Source organism: Phyllopteryx taeniolatus, chromosome 7, assembly GCF_024500385.1.
Source record: "Phyllopteryx taeniolatus isolate TA_2022b chromosome 7, UOR_Ptae_1.2, whole genome shotgun sequence".
NCBI classification, from domain to species: domain Eukaryota; kingdom Metazoa; phylum Chordata; class Actinopteri; order Syngnathiformes; family Syngnathidae; genus Phyllopteryx; species Phyllopteryx taeniolatus.
Genome location: NC_084508.1, coordinates 15071605 through 15094405, shown reverse-complemented (window position 1 = coordinate 15094405; position 22801 = coordinate 15071605). Strand labels below are relative to the sequence as shown.

At 40.5% G+C, this 22801-nt stretch overlaps 2 protein-coding genes across 4 annotated transcripts in view; both read left to right on the top strand.

Annotated features, from left to right (window-relative positions):
• The first annotated feature begins 568 nt into the window (after positions 1 to 568).
• Positions 569 to 12170, top strand: soat1 (sterol O-acyltransferase 1). Of its 2 annotated transcripts, XM_061778866.1 has the most exons (16): positions 569 to 697; positions 1058 to 1212; positions 5818 to 5876; positions 6193 to 6341; positions 6668 to 6727; positions 6804 to 6911; positions 7015 to 7300; positions 7409 to 7487; positions 9127 to 9211; positions 9296 to 9341; positions 9429 to 9558; positions 9670 to 9767; positions 9855 to 9953; positions 10662 to 10797; positions 10890 to 11035; positions 11130 to 12170. In XM_061778866.1, the coding sequence occupies exons 2-16, from the start codon at positions 1059 to 1061 to the stop codon at positions 11193 to 11195; spliced, it is 1701 nt and encodes a 566-aa protein (XP_061634850.1). In that variant the 5' UTR covers positions 569 to 697; position 1058; the 3' UTR covers positions 11196 to 12170. The 2 variants fall into 2 exon arrangements, with proteins under 2 accessions (XP_061634850.1, XP_061634851.1); XM_061778867.1 differs by lacking the exon at positions 5818 to 5876.
• A 1079-nt stretch (positions 12171 to 13249) lies between these two features.
• abl2 (c-abl oncogene 2, non-receptor tyrosine kinase) overlaps positions 13250 to 22801 on the top strand; it is a 43989-nt gene continuing 34437 nt past the window's right edge. For both annotated transcript variants that reach the window (XM_061778860.1, XM_061778859.1), the window contains exon 1: positions 13250 to 14127. In XM_061778860.1, coding sequence (XP_061634844.1) covers positions 13911 to 14127 — 217 coding nt within the window. In that variant the 5' untranslated portion in view covers positions 13250 to 13910. The remainder of the gene's footprint in view (positions 14128 to 22801) is intronic.

Sequence of the window (22801 nt, the reverse complement as noted above, 5' to 3'; positions counted from 1 at the left end):
GAATTATTTTTTAACCAAAGGTAGCAGTCCTCACACTATGTTGAAGTATATAATCGTGTAAAGAAATACTCTAATAAAATTAGAAGTACTGAATCAACTCCTTTACTTAAGTACCAGTACAAAAAAAAGTGCAGACTCTGAAAAGTCCTTATGTAAAAAGGTGCAATTTTATTTATTTTTTTACAGTCAATTATATGCAATACCTGTTTTGATAGTTTGGTAAACAAAAATATTCATTCTTTTAACTTTTGTAGTACTCCTACTGAGAGAAAGAAAAAAGCTATTTTTATGCCATCGAAACATGTTCCTATGGCGTTGCTACAGATATGTTTTCAAATGTAAAACGTAGTCAGATAAAAAAAAAATACTCAAGTAGCCAACAAATATTTGTACTTCGATACTTCCAACCACTGTTTATAACACACCCTGAGTGATGCAACATGGCTTTTTTTAATGTCATTTCATTTCGTTGTGCACAATTGCACATCTGTCGCTCCATACAAAAAAAAACTGCCGCGGCTGCTGATGACGTAAAAAGAGGGAAAGACATTCAGCCAATCAGCGTCAAGCTGGTGGCTCATCATCTCCTGTTGACACAGTGGAGAAGGTGTGCAGTGTCGCTCAGTTTACACAGACACCAATTGCTGAGTGGACGCTCAGTGGAGTCGGGAGGAGTGGACTGGACTGTAATTCTCACGTGAGCGTTTTAATTCTTTTTCCATCAATATCGAATTTGAACCTGTTGTCGGGCTACGATAGTTTGGCTAAGTTAACTCGCTCTCACTTGCTGTCCCGCGTCATGGCGTTTACAGTACAGTAAAGTGGATGTTCGTGTTTAAAATGTCTGAGACAGCCGACAGCTCACTGACTTTGTGCTAACTCGGAGCTGCTTGGCGTCGGTAGAGTCATGTGAAACTGATTCACTTGACTTACTGGGTTCGTTTTGTGTGTCACTCAAAATCCTCCAAATTCTTGTAGTCAATGTGACATGTGAGTCTAAAACTCAACTTTGTGTGTATTTTTTAAATTTTAATTTTATTTTATTTTTGCTTTCTAGGATGGAGAATGGAGATGACAGCAGTGTCCGGTTCCGCCACCGAACCTTTCCCAAAAAGCCCACCTCCTCTGACCCGGATAGCCCAGTGAATGGCGAGTGTAGCCGAGGAGGGGAACACAATCAGTCCACTGGAGACAGTCACATCAGCAGCAATGGTAGGAAGCACTTAACAGTGGATTAATGATTTGATCCCCTGCTGAATTTGTAAGTTTGATCACTTAACAAAGAAGTAAATCTCAAATTTTTATGGTTGATTTTGGCAGTCAATCTTTATTGTGCCAAGATGTATATTTTACATTAGAAACAATGTCACAGTATACCGCCAAACAAAAATATCACAAAATGTGAATGCTAAGGTTAATTATGTACCCTCTGCTAGCTGGACTGGCCCTTTATATTTTGTTTAAAATACATTACATTATAAACAAATAGAATACAACAAATAATTAGAATAATGGAAACACACTACATTTAAGAAAACCATTTTTGCATTTCACAAAAGGAAAAAAAATTAGGGGAACCTTAATCCAATAATTTTGGCTTTGTTTGTCAGCACGCTTACTTTTTTTTGAAAGTGTTGTCTTGCCTTCCTTGAAAACGTCTGTGATGTCCTTGTTTTATATCTGCTCCGTCTTTTACATTAAAGGTCAAAGGACTACAATGTTATAGGGTCAGTTAAAATTCATATTTGCATTGTTTATGTTATGTAATACATGCACGTCACTTCCACCAAGTTGTCAACGATAGTTTAGCTAGAAATGAGGTTTTTATTACGCGTATTGAGCACTCTCCCAACATACCCGAAGCTCAAAACACCAGGTTGTGGATACTACCGGAAGTGATGTTGCAAATGGCAAACACAGGGCGCTACACTCTATACGCAATGGCGAGCAACGTCTTGGAATATGAGGAGGAGGAGGATTTCGACGTACAGGAGCATCCAACTGATTTAGCATCGTCAAAGGGTACATGTTTGAGCCGATCAGGAGGTCGGAACCTGACAGTGACGACGACAAGCAGCCAAGTAGCAGCTGTACAACAGAAAAAGAGAGTGGCCACTGGGTCAATATGACGGTATGTCAAAAGCATGTCTTTTTATACAGTCATGGCTTGAAATAGCAGATGTTTTTTAGCACGACTATACGTATTATATATTCATATATGTTTTAGTGACATGGCACAAGCTTTTACATAGTAGGCAGTATTCCTATATATTGTGTGCCCCTCGCTCGAATAGCTTTGTAACACGCCGCAGACAAAGTCTTTGCCGTGTGTCTGTTGGTTTGTCATATAGGCAAAAGTACAGACGACAGTACTGAAAAGTACTTCGTGGGTCTTTTCTTTCTACTGCCCAGTGCATAGTTACCATAATAGTCGTAGGTCTCCACAAGGAAATCCTCACCTTTTGTCTGCGCCGCTCGCCGCTGCACCGTGGCGGCTGCAATATTTAGTTCTCTTGCTGGCAGTTGAGGTCCTGACGACCGTAGGAAAAACTTGTTGGCACCGCAGCTGGTTTCAGCCTCTGCCTAACCCCACCTGTGTATCCAATGCTTTCAGAAGGTGCATTCTGAATCATATTTGATTTAACTGCTGTAGATCTGCTATATAATCACTTCGAAATGGCAGATGTGGGTTGTGAAGGGGTTCTCGAGCTCTCAAGAAAACCTTTTAACATCTTTGTCCTCTGACCTTTTAATCTTTCTGCTCTCCACCCGGCATCTTTCTTACAGAGGCAGACTCCACAAGGGGGTGCAAATTCCCCATACAAACTGCACACAATTAAAAAAAACTATATATTTTTATAGCTCATTGACATGGGATGGTATCATTTTATCATCAGTCCTCAATGTATGTGGAACATAAACATAAAGCCATCATACATGCTCTTTGATGTATGAAGCGGTTATAGAGGTCTTAAGCCTCCCTCCACCTATTTAAAAAATCATGAAATATTTCACTGTGTGTGTGTGTGTGTGTAGTGCATCTGTGATATGAGTTTCACTTATTGAATTGAACTACCTAACTAAATTAAGCTTTAGACACAATTCTAATGTATTGAAAGGTTCCTGTATGTTTCCTTTAAGGTGGGCCTCTCCATGTGTGGGTACCTAAATGTGAGCAAACTTAAAAATTTAGCAGGGGATCGAATACTGTAGTTGTTCCAACCTGTATAAACAACAAGACTCTTATCTATTCTGATGAAATGTGCACTTTAAAACGTCTGAACATTTCTGAGGAACTGTTTGTGCAATTAAGGAAAATGGAAATAATGGACTAAGTTGCACACAAAGGTTATTTACCGGTAAAATGACGTAGGCCTGCACAATATTGGAAAAAAATGACATTGTGATTTTTTTTAATTATTATTTTTTTAACCTGCGATTATATATATTGCGATGTGAAATAATATAGGATCAGTGTTGGGAAAGTTCAATTTCTACATGAACTAATTCAAACTCCAGTTCATCATTCCAAAAATGAGGTGTTCAGTTAACAGTTCATAATTCCAATTTTTTTGACATAATTCACCGGTCCAAAAATGAACTAGTTCATAGGTTTTTTTTGGAGGTTTTTATTTTTTATTTTTATTTATTTATTTATTTTTCTCAGTGCTTTGCTGACAGGCAACTGTTCTCAAAATACTGGCATTTCATTGCTCCATTTTTTTTTATTGTATTTATTTATTTCCCACCCCACCTATTCAGTCCACACTAGTGCGTGGTGGTTCTTGAAGCACTGACTCCAGCTGCAGTCCACTCTTGGGAATCTCCCCTACATTTTTGAATGGGCTTTGTTTCACAATCCTCTCCAGGATGCGGTTATCCCTACCGGTTGTACACTTTTCTTTCTACCACATCTTTTCCTTCCCTTTGCCTCTCCATTTATGTGCTTGGACACAGAGCCCTGTGAATAGCCAGCCTCTTTAGCGATGACCTTTTGTGTCTTACCCTCCTTGTGTAAGGTGTCAGTGGTCATCTTTTGGACAACTGTCAGGTCAGCAGTCTTCCCCATGATTGTGTAGCTTACAGAACTAGACTGAGAGACCATTTAAAGACCTTGGCAGGTGTTTTGAGTTAAGTAGCTGATTAGAGTGTGGCACCAAGTGTCTTCAATATTGCACCTCCACAATATTCTAATTTTCTGAGCTACTCAATTTGGGGTTTTTCATTAGTTGTCAGTTATCATCAACATTAAAAGAAATAAACACTTGAAACATGTCTGTGTGAAATTAATGTATAGATTATAAAAGTTTCAATTTATGAATGGAATTACTGAAATTAATCAACTTTTTCATGATATTCTAATTATATGACCACCTGTATATCACATTGAGAATGCTCAAACAGAATATCCATCCAACCATTTTCTGTACCACTTATCCTCACTAGGGTCGCAGGCGTGCTGGAGCCAATCCCAGTTTTGGGTGAGCGAGAGAGAGAGAGTACACCCGGAACTGGTCGCCAGCCAATCACAGGGCACATATGAGCAAGGAACCATTCGCACTCCCATTCACACCTAAGGACAATTTAGAGTCTTCAATTAACCTACCACGCATGTTTTGGGCCCATAGGAGGAAACCGAAGAGAAAACCCACGCAGGCACAGGGGAGAACATGCAAACTCCACACAGGTGAGGCCAGATTTCAACCCTGGTCCTCAGAACTGTGAGGCCGATGTGCTAAGCAGTCAGTCACCGTGCCGCCCAAAAAATATGGCGCAACCCTAAAATGAAGTGAGCCCAAAGTCAGCTGGGATAGGCTACAGCTCACCTATGACCCTAATGTGGACGAGGACTATATAATTGGATGGATGAATATGCACTTCGTCAAACATTTTTTGTAGAAATATGGTGTGTTTGCTTTGATTTTGAACAAAATATTTTTATACCTGACAGTATAACTTGACTGTGCACTTGTGAGTTTTAAGAAATAATGATAGATATGTGCATGAACCCAAGAGATTTTCCTTTTAATTTCATAGCCCACATGCAGTTGTAAAACCATATTTGTGTTTTTATAGCATTGTCAACTCTTGAAATGGTATTGTAAAACAATGTAAATAATAGTTTATCACAGCCCTAGGATGCAGGATAATATTAAAATTTAATAAAATTGATTGTGAAAGTGCTTGAATTTGACATTAAAAATTATGTAAGAACGTTAAGTAAACTCATCACTGCCTGTTTGTATATGTTACCACAATTGTAAAATGCAGTCAAATTGACCCACATGTCATTTGGCTATGCAGTCGTATTGGCTGTATTGTATATAAATATATATTTTTTTAAATGATTATTTTTTTTTTTTGGCTAAAATGTGCAAATGAAGGCGGCACGGTGGGCGACTGGTTAGAGCGTCTGCCTCACGGTTCTGAGGTCCGGGGTTCAATTCACGGCCCCGTCTGTGTGGAGTTTGCATGTTCTCCCCGTGCCTGCGTGAATTTTCTCTGGGCACTCCAGTTTCCTCCCACATCCCAAAAACATGCATGGTAGGTTGATAGAAGACTACATTTCCCGTAGGTGTGAATGCGAGTGCGAATGGTTGTTTCTATGTGCCCTGCGATTGGCTGGCAACCAGTTCAGGGTGTACCCCGCCTCCTGCCCGATGATAGCTGGGACAGGCTCCAGCACTCCCGTGACACTTGAGGATAAGTGGCTCAGAGAATGGATGGATGGATTGATGTGCAAATGAACACATTTCCAGTGAACTGTTTATTTCATCACCCTGCATACTCACAAAGTGTATATGGTGTGTCTTTAAGGGGGAATTGAGGTGGAGCATATGATCAGCAAGAAGCTACAACTGAAAAGAAAAGCAGAGGTTAGAAGTTCAGTCATTTGTTTTTGGGGAAGGCTCATTGTGCTAATTTGAATGAGTTGTTCAGGAAACCAAAAAGTGAGGTTAAGTTTCCTTCGATGTGAATCATGGTACTGTTTTTAAAATTGACATACGCTCATTTTTAATCTGTATGCATTCATTATGTTTTTCACATTGCTTTATTCGTTTTTCCCCGTAATGTCTAATTTTGGGAGAAATAAGCGGAACGGAAGATGAATGAATGAATGTAAGCAAAGACTTGAGTGAAGTTCCTTTCAACGGTGGTAGTGACTTTGCCTGTGCTTTTAATTCTCCTCAGTACCTGACAAAAGACCTGATGCGTGAGTTTAACAACCAGGTCAATGACTTCCTGGACAGTCTTATCGAGGAGTCGGCTAGGCTGGAGCCTGCACCCATGCCTGCTGTCTTCTCATCCCCTCTGTCAGACAAGGAGAGGAGCATACTCGGGTAGGTGCGAAAGTACAGCATGTATACAGTCACGGAACACTTTTATTAGGTACACCTGCATACTTGGCTCCAACGGAAGCGTTTGTGCTTTTTAAAGATACTAATGTTCCGTTTTGATTGATTAGAGAGGTAATGTCACAATATGTTAATTATTGTCGTTGTTGTTTGCATTGTAGCACTATCAGTAGTAGTAATATCAATAGTAGCAATGTCATTATTGTGCAGATGTTCCTCCATGAAGTGAAATTTACTTTCCTGACTCCTTAAATGTCTTTTAGTACCACAAAAAAAAAAGGTGTTACTAACTTCACCATGTCTTCTTCCAGGCATTTCGCACCTCCTCATGGCCAGGGCAAACATTTTGTCAACCGCAGGTCCCTCCTTGAGTAAGCGGCGAAATCGCCACCACCTAACGCTTGTGCCTTGCTATCAAGTGTCTCCAGTCTATTTATTTCCCCACAGCGATCTCTTTGAGGTGAACCACATCCAGACCATCTACCACATGTTTATTGCCCTGCTCATTCTCTTCATCCTCAGTACACTAGTGGTTGATTTCATAGATGAAGGCAGGTAATATATAAGTCTGGTTTGACTGTTCACATAACAAATTATGGAGTTTTTTGGCTTTACTTTTGTTATAAACAATTTTGTCCTGTCTCCTTCATCTCTTCAGACTGGTGCTAGATTTCGACTTGCTGGTCTACGCATTTGGACAGTTCCCTCTTGTAGTGTGCACATGGATCTTTATGTTCCTGTCTGTTTTAGTGGTTCCCTATCCCCTGTTCAAGCTATGGACACGGACCCAGTCTGGCTCTTTCAGTCACCACAGGCTTTACAGCTTTTTGTTTGGCTCCATGTTCCTTCTCTACCAATCTTTGGGCCTTGGTTTTCTACCCACATATCTGGTGGTAGTCAACAGTTTGCCCCCAGCCTCGTGCTTCATTGTCATCTTGGAACAGGTATTTTCCATGTCTCTTGACATTCCTAATGTATAGCAGTTAAGTTACAGAAATCGGATGTTAGTTGAACAAAACTACAGAAATTGCTATGTCCATTGTTCACTCCAGGTGAGACTCGTGATGAAAGCGCACTCCTTTGTAAGAGAAAATGTACCCAGAGTCCTGGCCTGGGCTAAAGACAAGTCCAGTAAGTCCCCACAACATGAATGAGGACAATACATGAGTTTCATTTAAAAAAAAAAAAAAAACAACTTTATAATAACGCTTAGTTTTGACGATATCAGGGGTACAGTATATTAATTTACCAAGATGATTATTGATGTGTAGAACTAAATGGCAGCTCAATCAGAGGTTTAAAATACATTTGCTAAACTGGTCAATCTCTTGATTCCTCCTGAGATCAGAACCAATTTTAAGTAGGTAGAAATAATCTATTCCAGTAACAACGTGACGAGTTCCCAAAAAATGACAGGAAATTAATGAATCTGGTTGGAATAGCCACTTCAACACCAAGAATTTTGAAAATCCGATGATGGGTTCCGCTGAAATTGAATTTTGTTTAATTTTTTTTAATGTCGGAAAAAAATTACCTTTTTGGGGCAACATTACCGTATTGTTACGAACTGGGTCACTTGCCCTAAAAACTCGATTTTAAATAGCGCAAATGGAACATTATCCCTGAGAATATCAGTGTGGGCAGTAGAATAGGTTGTCTAGGATTTTTAGATGCCTTTGACATGCGCATTCCATGTTTATAAAATTTGACAATGATGGCCACAATATTGCTGTCATAAAACCTTTAGTAGCTGTGTAGAAATATTTTTTTTTTTTAAATCGTAACTGTAAGACAAGTTTAAAAAAAAAAAAAAAAAGTTAATCACTGGAAATATTAAGATGTAAAACAATTGTAACTTTAATGACAAAGGTGCAACGTTGCGCATTTGCATGTAGTTTGAACTCCATGTTTTGTGTGACCAAAAAGTGCAACTTAGCAGCATTCAACTCAAGAGGTTCCATTCTCTCTTTTCTATTGTTTAGCTCCACATTAGAAACAGCTCTGTGCGTGGTGCATTTCTAAACCACTAACACGACAATCTTTTGTGGTTCTAATCTGTCCAATTGTAATCTTTTTTTGTTTTTTTTTGTTTTTTGTTTTTATAAAAGTTGTGGTTTCATCCAGATTGAACAGTTAAATTGTCCATATGCCTATGTCAGAGTTACTGTAAATCTCATCAGGTCATGTTGTTCTTATGGAGAATTTTAATACATTTTGTTTCCTTAGAACTGAAGGAAGCTTTATGTGCGTCCTTTTAGCTATTAAAATCCGCATCAGACTTAGACTAATATTTTTGCCGCTTGTGTAGCTCAATGAGGCAACCACAATATTAGAAACAGATCTCAGTAAGACCCAGTGAATCTCTACAGCAATGCAAACAAGAAACACAATAATAAACACACTGTTAAATGAATACATCTCTGACCATGTCAGTCAAGTTTTGAATTTTCTTAGAATTTAATTTTATTTTTTTTCATACATTTTATTCGATTAGCACTCAGTAGACTGAATGTGGACTTAATGAAGTTTCCAGTGAGTGAATGTTGACTTTGCCTTCCTTGTAGCTGTTGAGATCACATGCAACATTTATATACTGTATCTATTATTTTATATAATATGTCATAAAATGGCTAAATGTACTACTAGCTACTGAATTTACTATTTGATTATGAATGTATGGGTGAATTAGTGCTTGACAGTACATCATAACCAATCTTTCTACATTTATTTTTCTAATTCTATTTTAATTAGTCTCTCTTGTCACATACAGGCCCAGGCCCAGTGGTCCCTCATGTTTCTCAGTATCTTTACTTTTTGTTTGCACCCACACTTATCTACAGAGATAGATACCCAAGGTAAACAACACATACATTTTGTGAAATAGCATCAATAATTGAACGTGGAGTTTGTAAATTAACAGGCTTCTATTTTTCATGCAGGAATCCAATGATCAGATGGGGCTATGTGGCCACAAAGTTACTACAAGTACCAATCCCTCTTTGCACTTTTACAAACTGACTTAAACGAGACTTTTCTGCCTACTTATAGTTGCAAATTGTTTTTTCCTCACAGGTCTTGGGCTGTCTGTTTTATGCATACTATGTGTTTGTGCGGCTCTGCATCCCTCAGTTCCGCAGCATCAGTCTTCAGTTTTTTGACCTGAGGGCCATGGTCCTGGGTGTCTTTAACTCCATTCTGCCTGGTAAGGTCATTCACTCATTGTTCCGTGTATACTTAGCCACACAGTTAGCAAAAGTAGTGTTGCCTTAGCTACACTTAATTAATAGTTTATTTTCCTTGTTGATTTTTGCAGGAGTGTTGGTTCTTTTCCTGGGGTTCTTTGCCTTCCTCCACTGTTGGCTGAACGCATTTGCAGAGATGCTTCGTTTCGGTGATAGGATGTTCTATAAGGTGCCGCACCTTCTGTTCGCTCTCTTGAAATTAAGTTCCTGTGTGTGATATGTGGTCAAACTAATTCATTTTAATTGCACCTCACAGGATTGGTGGAACTCAACATCTTTTGCCAACTACTACCGTACTTGGAATGTAGTCGTTCATGACTGGCTGTTTCACTATGTGTATAGAGACTTCCTATGGGTAAGTAGGTCTGTCTGCCTTTGGTGCACTTCAGTATTGAAATCTTTATCGTTTTTGTTACCATATTTATATTAAATGGCTTTAAGTGTACAGTGGAACCTCTAAAGTCTGTTCTGGTCAACTTGCAATTTTCGTCATGTGGAAGTTGAAATTAACTGTCATCACCATTAAACCTTTATCAACTGTACAGGGAATTTCTCAGTAACACTTTAGCATTTTTAACAATCATACAATTGCGACAATAAGTAGTTACTATTAAAACTAAAAGCATAACTGCGAGGAATGCAAAGTTATCAAAAGCATAACTAAAGGTGTAGCGTAACATAGCGGAGTCTCATCGCATAGGCACCTTTCGAGGCATATTTTGTTCATTTTTGGTCAAATTAGGAATTGCATGATGTCAGAGGTGTTTAACTTTAAAGGTTACACTGTACTTCCTTGTAACAGTCGGTGAAACATGCCATGTTTCAGAGGTTTTTGTTTTATGTTTTTTTTTAAACAGTATTGGATTAATAACAAATGTTCATCACAATTGCAAGATGCAATAGCATTATTAAGTATAGGTACCGACGAGTACTCAAATGTCAGTACTTGTACTTGGTCTGAAAAAAGTGGCATAAGTGCATCCCTACTGGTAATGTAATTCAACATGGATCCAATCATACCAGCTTGTCACTAGTGTTTTTGACTTGGCTCTTATGATTCCAGATCTCCCAGAAGCGCTTCCGAACAGCAGCCATGCTGTTTGTATTTACACTGTCTGCAGTCGTCCACGAGTACATCCTGGCAATCTGCTTCGGCTTCTTCTATCCAGTCCTCTTCTGCCTGTTTATGTGCTTCGGAAGTAAGATGCAAATGCACCTTTCAGCTTCCTGTTTTCTTCCTCCTCCTCTGGAAGAACATGAAAAATGGTCAATTCTCTTCACTTTCTGACAGTGATGTTTAACTTCATCCTTCACGACCAAAGGAAAGGTCCCATCTGGAACATAATCATGTGGACGTCCCTCTTCTTGGGTCACGGTCTCATCATCTGTTTGTACTCTCAGGAGTGGTATGCGCAGCGCTATTGTCCCCTGAAAGAGGTATCTCCTGACTAGTACATCTGTTTTGTCTTCATGTATGCCTCCTTTTTATTGCTTTTGCAGAAAATGCTAATTGTTAATATATTTGTTCTAGCCTTCCTTTCTTGAGTTACTGAAGCCTCGGTCATGGACCTGCAAGAAAAGTATGATGACCAACTAATAGGCTGTGACCCAGACAGCACCTGTGACACATTGACCATCTTTTCTGTTACTGTCCCAACTTTTGCTGTCTGGTGTTTATTTTAGTTTATTGCACTACAGTCACTACTGATTTGTCATAACAATGTATGGAAGAGATTTGATAAGACAAAATGTTCTTTAGTCCCAAACAAAACTGATGCCTTTTTTTTTTTTTGGGTGTTCAAAATGCATCCAGGAAGAAGTACTGCAAGCTAATATGATATTTTATGTGTGTCCACTATTTTACACATCTTTCCCAATCCGTTTGACTTGATCTACTGTGAGGTTACGCCTTATGGCAGTATGAGAGTGGCATTTGTCATCGTGGCAGTCATTGACACATGCAATAATCGTTAATATTTAACAAAGCCAGCAATTGCATCCCTGTCGTAAAGGTCATTTTGTTTGTTTGGCATTCCACATTCTGAGGTGCTTGGTTTCTTGGATCATTCAAACTATATTTGAAAAAGAAATATCAACTGTACATAATGGCAATATATTGTGTATCAACTCAATGTATTCTGTGTCACTCGAACTGACTTGGCCATACATTGAACTTTAACTAGACGAAAATTATGAAATTTGATCCTTCACGTGAGCTTTATCTAAATATGTGCACTATTTTCAGCGATGTGGCTGCAGTCTGTCAGAATGTTTAAACACTGGAACAATATTGATTGTTATTCAGTAGTAAGGGCTAATTTACACAAATGAGCCCTTTGAATGAAATGTTCCATTTGGGCAAGCTCTGTTTTTTTCCTCTTGAATTTGCTATCAGAGTTGACATTTTCTCAAGCACGTTTTATGTTGCCAATTGTAATGGATTTCAATGCGAGGAGGACGTATGTAACTAAATGGGAGATTCTCTAGTCAGTCTTAAAAAAAGCAATGCAAGCCTTGTTGACCTTTATATGAACACAAGGTGGCACTGTATTAAAGGTTGGTTTGGAACTTAGCTGGCGCCTTTGTTCATCAATACTTATTTTTTATAATAGTTTATATTACAGTATGTACATATAACAGTGAACGTTTGTTACTAAGTATTCACTGCCTCAATTTAATTGAACTCAATTTTAGACACCCGCGTTGAAGTCTGATAATTATCCAATTTAAACCAAACGCGGTAATTAATGATTTTATTTATTATTACAGTAATGGACAATATACGGACGTATTTGATCGGATCAACATTTCATTTGTTTAGAGAGTGACATTTCCCTGGCTTATATTAGCTAATAGTGCCATGTGACCTTTTTGCACAACTCCATTTTCAGAGAAAAATTGTATTTGAACTTTGCTGAGTAAAGGAAAAATAACTTGACTCATTGTTGAACTCTTGCGTAAGTTTGATGTATAAAGCATTTTTCACAGGACTCGCAAAGTACTTCACATACTGTCGTTATAGAATACACTAAATAGTATTGACTCACGTATGAGCTTGGAGTGACATCCAATTCTTCATCCACTATTTGCACCTATGACAGCATCAACTCTTCTGGGAAGGCTTTCAACAAGGTTTAGGATTGTGTTTATTGGAATTTTTGGCCATTCTTCCAGAAGGACACTGATGTTGGATGAAAGGGCCGATCTCTTAGTCTCTGCTCTTACTGCGTCCAAAGGTGTTTTGTTTGGTTGAGGTCAGGTCTCTGTGCAGGCCAGACCAATTCTTCCACGCCAAAACTCGCTCATCTATGTCTGTCTGGACCTTGCTTTGTGCTTTAGAGGACAGTCCCAAACTGTTCCCACAAAATTGGGAGCATGGAAGTTTTGTGCATGTGTACATTTCCTCTCGGTATATGCAAATTGTAGCATGTTTGTAGAATTTGAATTAGAAATCCTATTGGTTGAAAATTATTTCTTGATTCCCACACATGTACCATACGTACGGAGCCACAAACGCGACATGGGGCGGAAACTCATTAGTACTAATTAATGAGCACGATTTTTTATTTATTTATTTTTTTCCCATGTCATATCTGGGGCCCCACATATGACACTTTTTTTGTCGATAGAACACCTCTGAATATTTAAATTGGAAAGTTATAGAGAGACACAAATGTAATTGAACATTTTGTGTTTTTGAACAATATTGGATTAATTGAACATTTTGTGTTGACCACCATATGGACAAAGTATTAAACAGGAGTCTGGGGGTCACGAGACACTATGGCTATTGGTGCCCGTCGGAACACGCTAGCACCGGAGATGTGGTGGACGGTGACGGTCGGGGGAACAGTCAACCCCGGCCAACCCCCCGCCGTCTTGTGCAACACATCTTGTGTTCTGCGGTAAAGATGGCGGCGTCAGAAGGGGCGCGCAGCAGCCGGACCACGGCGACAGCATTTTGAAAAAAGCTCCATATTTGAGCAACTCTCGCTCGTTCGTCTTCTGCCCGGACGACGCCTGGTTCTCCGGAGCAAAGACGGTCGCTGTCACGCGTCGGGGGTTGTTAGTTTAATGTTTAAAACCCGGGGAGTTGTGGATTTCTGTGATCGCTACTAACACCAGCTAGCTGCTTAGCCAAGCGAGCTAATACGGTAGTTAGCGGAGGGAAGCGCGAGGAGGAGGAGGAGGAGGGGTGGATTGAGGAACGCTATTCGGTACGCAGGCTCCTCCAGCGCAGGGGAATGTGAGCCAGAGGCGCACGGGGGATTTGCTCGCTTCGTCCCGAACGTCCTTACGACAAACTACCGGGATGGGACAGCAGGTAGGCCGCGTCGGTGAGGGCACATCGACCGGACTCCAGCCGCCACAGCCCCACGCGTCCCAAGCACACCAAGGCAAGGGGAACCGGGCAAGCGTCGCCGGGAGGAGACCCCGAGAACCCGGCAGTAACACCGGTACACCGCCGGGCAGGACTACTGCAATCAACGTGCCTGACCCGTCGATCAATATATTCACGAAGCATTCAGGTAGATGCCTTAAGTGTTTTTGGAAGCGTTGAGTGTGTGTGTAATTGGTTTAATATTTGTTGCAGCTCATTAGCATTGGCTAAGCAGGGTCGTGCTCGTTTGACGTTAGCGGAAATAACATTCACTCTTCACTGGTTTGTGTTCCTTTCCTATTGTTTGTTCCGATTATTGATCTGTAGAGATGACCTCGCATAGATGTGCGATTAAAACCACACTGCAAGTTCTGTCTTGTGCTTACTTTGCATGTGACCTGGAGATGCCACAAGGAGGGACAATGTTATTGAGGAAGCCCAATTTTCGTAGGCTTTTACCTTGGGCGATTGTTTATCGGGGTTATGATTTCCCTCTTAGATGCCTGCATCTGATAGTCGCTTTGGTTAACAGTGATCTTCCCCTGCGGAGGTTTAGGAACGATTCCACTCCATTAACTCACTATAGGAGCCACCGCGAGGGTGTCGCTACAATAGCGAGTGGTTTTGTCATGCTTACTTGCATCCTGTCTCTTCACGTCTACTGTTACAGCACACTCAGCAAGCTGAATGCATCGTTTGATCCGGTGGTGAATAATTTAGGTCACCTTCTGTCATTACAAGATAACGCTCATGCACTCAAGATTTCTCCCAAGTGATTGTTTTTGCAATATCTTAACGTTTGCCCTCCTTTTGTGGGAGATTAATGGGATTACCGCTGTCCATGATTTCCTACATGACATGAATTAGAAGAGTTTAAAAATGCACTGAAAGATGAAAAGTATTTGTGGACTCTAATGCTGGATTTACGTCGATTAACTGGTGAACAGTCTTCGGTGTACTGTACTACTTTCCCATTGCCATTTTATTACATTTTTGACTCGGTGATACATAGATACTCAAATTTTTGCAATACATAAAATGGAATTTCAGTTCACAAACTTAATTCATTCAGTCTCTATTTGTGAATATGATGTGAGTTTTCCCATCAAGGTTAATTGAAGTAGAATTCATTCTTTCCAGCTCTACAACCAAGTAGCCTTACACGCGGATGGCGGGTCCCCGGGCACGGTTGAGCATGCCGCGTTGAGACGCCAAGCCAGGAGCCTCCCACCGAGGTGTCAGAGCTGTGCCGAACAACCCGTCCGCTAAGGGTTTAACCGATTAATCGACTACTTCGCATCGACGTTTAAAGCTTGAAGTCGACTAATTGCTAAATTACGTATTTTTACCAGCAGGACCACGAGAAGGGCAGCGGCATGAAGTTCCATCTTCGTTGTCAGAATTTGTCAACAATAGGGGAAAATACTCTTAATTGGGAGGGTGTTTTTCAGTTTCTTTTAAACAAATATTGCGATTCCTATTTAGCATATGATTTTTCGGAAGAAAGTTTATCTTCGGCATTATTTTCAAAACAGAAGAAATAAATTATTGTATAGTATGACCAACACAACATTGGATATAGCCAACAAATAAACAACTCCTTTCTGTAGGCCGCACCTAAACTTTATGATGAATTGATATGAAGAACAAATCTTTATTTTAGTATTGAATTGTAAAAAGAAAAAACTTCAATGACTGTAGAATATTGGCTTATTGATTTAACCTCATGCCTTGTAAAAATGTAATAATGTATAATGATGCCCTTGTCTGTAGCAGTAGTAGGCTGTCAGTGTCAGCCGAGTATAGAGATAAAGTTGAGTGACACGAACGAGTGATGCTTTTCATCACCAAGATGTGAGTATAAAATGGGTTAAAATTCTAAGCGAAATTAAATATTGATTAATGTTCTTATCAATTACAGTAAAAGTGTTAAATAGATTCACTTATCATCTGATAAACCTCTGGATCTTAAGGACTTTATAGCCTATAGAATTTTCTCAGATTAAAACTTTTTCGATAAAGATAAACATTCATATTCTAAATCTTTGGTGGTAAATATTAGTAGGCTAACTTTATCTGTCAGATAACTTGAACAGATTTCAAAAGCCCGAAAAAGTGGTCTAATTACATAATTGGGGCGGGGGGAGGCCGTGACTATGTTTGCCGTGGGCCCCCAAATGACTAGCTAGCTAGCTAGCTAGCTGCAAAAACTAATGTGAATTGCAGGACACATTGACCATCGACACTTCAATCGTATGTCGTGGTAAGAAATATGCATGCTTCTGTTGGGCACCAAGCGGCATCACGTCTGGTCTTCCCCAATGTGCCACGCCCCGCAGCGGGGAAAGCCAGTGAGCCTAAATGCTTAGCCAGCAGTGGCTAAATGGCGAATTGAAGCATTTTACGAAGCAAGGGGAAAACTAAACAATTTGCACCGTTCACACACGGCAGAATGAATACACTCACTTTAACTTTTATCAGGAAGGGCTTTTGAGTTTTCATTCATTCAATCTTCCGTGCCGCTTATCCTCACTAAGGTCACGAGCGTGCTGGAGCCTATCCCAACTGAGTTTGGGCGAGAGGCGGAGTACACCCTTAACTGGTTGCCAGCCAATCGCAGGGCACATATAAACAAGCAACCATTCACATTCACACCCGTCCACCCATTTTCTGTAGCGCTTATCCTCACTAGGGTCGCGGGTGCGCGTTAGCCTATCCCAGCTATTTTCGGGTGAGAGGCAGGGTACACCCTGAACTGGCCGCCAGCTAATCGCAGAGCACTTAAAAACAACCATTCACACTCACATTCACACCTACGGGAAATTTAGAATCTTCAATTAACCTACCATGCATGTTTTTGGGATGTGGGAGGAAACCGGAGTACCTGGAGAAAACCCACGCAGGCATGGGGAGAACATGCAAACTCTACACAGGCGAGGACTGATTTGAACCCGGGTCCTCAGAACTGTGAGGCAGACAGGCTAACCAGTCGTACACCGTTCCACCGCTTTTGAGTTTCGTCAGCATGGCGAAAGTGGGCAATATTCGCTTCGCCACATCCTGTTTCAATTAGCCATTGGCGAGGTTGCGAACGGGCAGCGCGAACCGTGGGTAGCACAGTCTCGTTGTGGGGTAGCACAGTCTAGTTGAAGTTCAAGATATGCATCAGAATCAGAATCATCTTTATTTGTCAAGTATGTCCAAAAAACACACAAGGAATTTGTCTCCGGTAGTTGGAGCCGCTCTAGTACGACAACAGTCAGTCAATTGACAGAGAATACTTTTGGGGCATAAAGACATTGACGAAAAACAGTCACTGAGCAATAAAGGGTTGCTTGTTATCTGGTAATGCCAGTACATTTTTGTTTTTGTTTTGACAATTGTGCAAAAATATGCAGAGTCCTCTAGCCCTTAGAGCAGTTTGAATGACTAATATTGCAATGCATGTCTATAACTTCAAATACAATAAAAGCACAAGTAAAATAGAAACAGAAATTTGCTTCTATGCTGGTCGGTCGAAATTTGTCTGTATGTGAAATGGGCCCGTGGCGCAAGAACAGGTTGGACTGTGCTGAAAAAATATCAACAGCGTCATTGATTAATCAACTTCAACTTGAATTTCATCACATTATAGTTGACTCCTAAAAACATTTTAGTGGTTCAACCCCTACCACCTGCACCAGGGCGATTGCTCCCCCAGCTGCATTATGCACCCGTTACAGCCTCACTTTCCAGGGCTTCCTAATAGTATAATCACTTGTGCTTTTCATTTTCTTGGCAGCTGTACCCCAACATATGTAAACATTTGTTTGTAAACATACGAGACACACGTAACAAACGCTATTCACGTTGTGTGAACGTAAGCGTAACTGAGAGTTCAGCGTGTAATGGTGTGACTGTTCGCAAATTGAAGCATAGTTTGTTGAACTGAAGTGATTATTTGTGTGAAAATTTTATCCGTGAACAGGGGTGTTGGTGAACTGAGTTTCTACTGTAGCTATTTCACAAAAAGCTCTTTATATTTAGTTTGGTAACCACTGCTTTATTCTGCTGGTGGCTATCAGCAATTATTTTCTTTACTTAATTATGGCAATGCCTGTAATATAACACATTTACATCATATTAAATTCTCTATGCTTTTGCAGTAGTATTTATTTACAGCGGCTGTTTTTAAATATTTATTTGTTGTTTTGGAAGACGCGGGTGTGTATATGTCGCCAATCGGTATACAGAACCTTTCCAAAAAATTAGAATATAATGGAAAAGTTTCTTTATTTCCATAATTCCATTCAAAAACTTAGTCTCATAGATTATAGATTCAAAGCCCACAATTTAAATAATTTCAAGTATTTATTTGTTTATTTTTCCATAATTTGGGCTTCCAGCTCAAAAAATCCACAAAAGACAAGAATTCAAAAAAATAGAATACTGTGAAGAAATGTTGTAAACGGAGTGTCATACACTAATCATCTACTAAACTCAAAGCATCTCCACAGGTTTCCTCAGGTGTCATTAAATTGCTTCAGTTTGGTTCAGTTGTCTCAGTTGGGTTCAATATGACGCAGACTTGACAACTGCCCAGAAAACCATCATTGATACCCTCCATAGGATGGGTAAGCCATAAAGGTTCATAGCTAAGGAGGCTGGCTGTTCACATAGTGCTGTGTCCAAGCATAACAATGGAAAGTCTCGTGGAAGGACAAAAGATCCACCAGCAAAAGAGATGACCGTGGGCTTCAGCGGATTATCAAACAGAGAAGATTCAAGAATCTAGCAGAGATCCAGAAAGAGTGGAATGAGGTGGGAGTCACAGCTTAAAAAAAACACCACATTCAGACTCATCCAGAAGATGAGGCTACAACTGTATAGTTCCTCGGGTCAACACACTTTCTGTGCCTGAGCCAACGTAGGAAGCGTCTCAAGTGGGCCAAGGACAAAAAGGACTGGACTGTTGGCCAGTGGTCTAAGGTCCTCTTTTCCAATGAAAGTAAAGTGTGCCTTTCATTTAGGAATTAAGGTCCAGGGGTTTGGAGGAAGACGGGTGAAGAACAGAACCCAAGCTGCTTGAGCTGCTTGGGGGTTACCGGAGTGTGGCTAAGAGTGCACGGCAAATGATTGACACCTCGTTGGTCAAGCCTTCTGTTAGGTTCTTTATTCTTGGGTGTGGTGGTTTATTAAAAACAAAACAAAATTTCAAACTTCCCCTTTAAATGTCACAGAACTGTAAAATTAAGTTGTAAAACTAAAATAAAACCACACTGCCTTAACTTGGCGGCACGGTGAGCGATTGCTTAGGATATCTTCGTCACAGTTGTGAGGACCCGGTTTCAAATCCGGCCTCACCTGTGTGGAGCTTGCATGTTCTCCCTGTGCCTGTGTGAGTTTTCTACGGGTACTCCGGTTTCCTCCCACATCCCAAAAAGGGACTAGTAGGAAAAGAAGGAGACAAGGTAATTAACTTTAAGGTGAAGCTTTATTTCATTTAGATTTTTTTTTTTTTTTGTATCATGTATGCATTTACATTACAAGTGTTATTTTAAGGCACCGTGGTGACCAACTGGTTAGCACATCTGCCTCACAGTTCTGAGAACCTAGGTTCAAATCCGGCCTCGTCTGTGTGGAGTTTGCATGTTCTCCCCGTGCCTGAGTGGGTTTTCTCCGGGTACTCTCGCTTCCTCCCAAAAACATGCATGGTGGGTTAATTGAAAACCCTAAATTGCACGTAGGTGTGAATGTGAGTGCGAATGGTTGTTTGTTTATATGTGCCCAGCTCTTGGCGGACGACCGGTTCAGGGTGTACACCGCCACTCGCCCAGTCAACTGGGATAGGCTCCGCCATGCCCACAACCCTAGTGAGGATAAGCGGTGTGGAAAATGGATGGATGGATGCCTTAACTTGGATAACAAGTGACCAGGGTTAATCACACAACATCCATGACAGCGGTCCTTCTTTTGGAATAAGTGTCATAAAAAGCAACAAAAATGCTAAGTTAATTGTTGGAACTGAATGAAGTTTTCATAACGTATGCTGAATTGTCACACATCATGCATGATGGTAAGGTTTTGTGTCACTTGAGGGGCATATTTTTCCCAAGGGTTTTGGTTAAATGACAAATTCTCTCACCATTGCAGGACCTCAGGCACTATCATGTTCTGAATGACGGCGGACAGCTTTCTACTTGATTGACTTGAAATGTTTTGAGTATTGGCAATGGTACTGTGCGCAGTTAAGACATTTATCATTATACATCAAAGAATAACATCTTCAATGCTTGATGCCCGGTATCCCTGTAAGAGCCTTAAGGAAGAGTACATATCTATAGTAGCTCAGGCTTGCTGTATATAATAGAGATGACTGCTAGGTAGTTTGGATGTTGACATCTTATTTTTAAAGCTTTTTCTTCTGGTGTGAATATGACAATACAAGCATGACATGCCACATTTCTACAAATGCCGCACATCAAAGTTGCTACCAGCACTGCGGTGGACAAGGACACACAGCAGACAATGGGGACTTTGGGGAATGGATAGGATTTCCCGTCCCTGACTGTCTCAAAACTAAGCCCAAGTAGCACAGACCTACTGAGTGCAGGACAAGCTCACATTCAAATCAAAAGTGTTTTGTTTTCGCATGCTGAGAGACAAGAGTTTAGTTTTTGTAGCAGTCATACTGCCTGCCACTCTGCACAGGGGCTTTTTGTCTTCAAAGCTCACAATAATAGAACAAGGGGTCCTTAGAGAGAATGAGGACCCAAGTCTTTCACTGGATATCAAAGTGCTTTCTTTCTCATCTTAATTTGGTGACAGTGATTAAGAATACTTGGTCTTTGTGACAGAAGCTGGGTTCTTTTTGTTTTGTTTTTATCATTGCCCTTTAGACTGCCTGAAGTGTCAGGCAGTGCCTACCTAGATTAAATTAAACATAATTATTTAGCTGATATTTTTCCCTGCTGGTGATTTGTCAGATTTAAATTTGGGGAATCTTCTTTTGGTATTCAGTAGGCTTTACACAATCAGGATTTTTGGGGCCGATCACCGATCAGCAAGTTTTAAAAAAACGATAACCGATCACCGATCCAATCACAAGATGGAGCAATGTGTGGCATGAACGAAAAATGGACAGGACCCAAAATGCACGACTCCATTTCAAATGGACAGTTTCAAAAGGAGAGGTTTAGTAAACTGGCAGTGGTCGGTACACAGGCAGGCAATCCGCAAAGGCAACAGTATCCAAAAAACGTGAGGCAAAAAGGCAAGGTCAATTATCTGAACAGGGTCTAGGCTTACTATGAGTCGGTGATGTGGAAACAAACAATACTGGAACGTGACAACAAGGTACAAAGAACTGGCGACCAGAAAGAATGAGACACGAGGTTAAATGCATGGGGTAATTAGGGTAAACGAGGCACAGGTGGGGAAGATGCTCTGAGGAGCAGGTGTGTACGAGACAACCATAACACACACCCATCACAATGTCTATTTACATGACTTTTTCATTTATATATACTTGTGGACTGTATGTATACTTGAGTATCTTCAAAAGTATTCGCTAGCATTTTAGACAAAAGTTAAAACATCAATGACCTCTACGGGTCGTTCAAGGATTGGCCACTGACATAAATTTAGGTCAAATCAACATTACATTACTACAACATGGATGGGTGTTGTCCAGAGTTTGCATCCATTTGGCTTTTCCTTTTTGTGTTTTTCCACGGTGCGTTGCTTGAACGCGGCATGCTCCTCCTTGTGTACATTCTTCAGGTGCTCGATCAAATTTGCTGTTGAAGCATGATGACGTTCCCCACGACATACTTCAGTTGTGGACAGACTGCAAATAACTTACGTGTTGTTTGTCTGAGACACCGCAAAATAGTCCCACACCGACGTGTTTTTTCACTGACAAGATTGAAAAAACACTTTATTGGCCGTCAGATAGAGTACTATGCCACGACACGTGACAAGGCTAAAAATAAACCAGCTTTTGGATTCATAAGCGACAGCGGCGCGGAGTAAGTGTCTTTTGCGGAGCCGATCGATGACATTGATCGGATCGGCGAATTATGACATGAAAGCCAATCGGCCGTTCAGCATAAAATGCTAATTATCGGCCGATACCGATCAAATCGGTGTAAAGTCTATTATTTAGGGTTGTTATGGTTACTGGCCTTACGTTTTATGTATGATGAAAAACTCATGACAAATTGCATGAAAATGTGGAGAAAAGCTGTTGCGAAGCATAGCATAATCGGCAGATACCTTGCAGGGATGTAAACACTATTAGCGATGACATTAGAGCATGCTCTTTGGATGCTTAAATCCCCCAAACAGTCCAATGAGGCTTGCATTTCCACTACAAGTTTAGTAGGCGACTAGGCGTGTTAATAGCTGTGTCAGCTATGTAAAAAGCGAGACAGCATGTAACTCTTTAAGCAATTAAACAAATCAGATTAGCACAACAATCCGTGCTGCATAATAATCTTATCTTTTAAAACGTCTTTTTTTCCATCGTCAACATGGAAGTCAACCAATCTAGAGACTGCAGCGTGTGTTGCTCCACTGTACGTGAGTGAGTAATGCCCTCATAACGTGACCAATGGGAGCATTCGCGAAACGTCATTGTGATGTAATTTTGCGCATGCGCGTGAAATTGATTTGCAAAAGAGCCAACCACTTCCATATCATATTGGCTGAGAAACTTAGTTTTGGTGACCTTTTATCAGAGCATGCAAGTTTGCCAGCTGATACCAGGCAAATATATGCACCAAAGCTTCCGTACGACAGTGGCATCCAGGATTTGCCTTAAATCCGAAGTTACAGACATA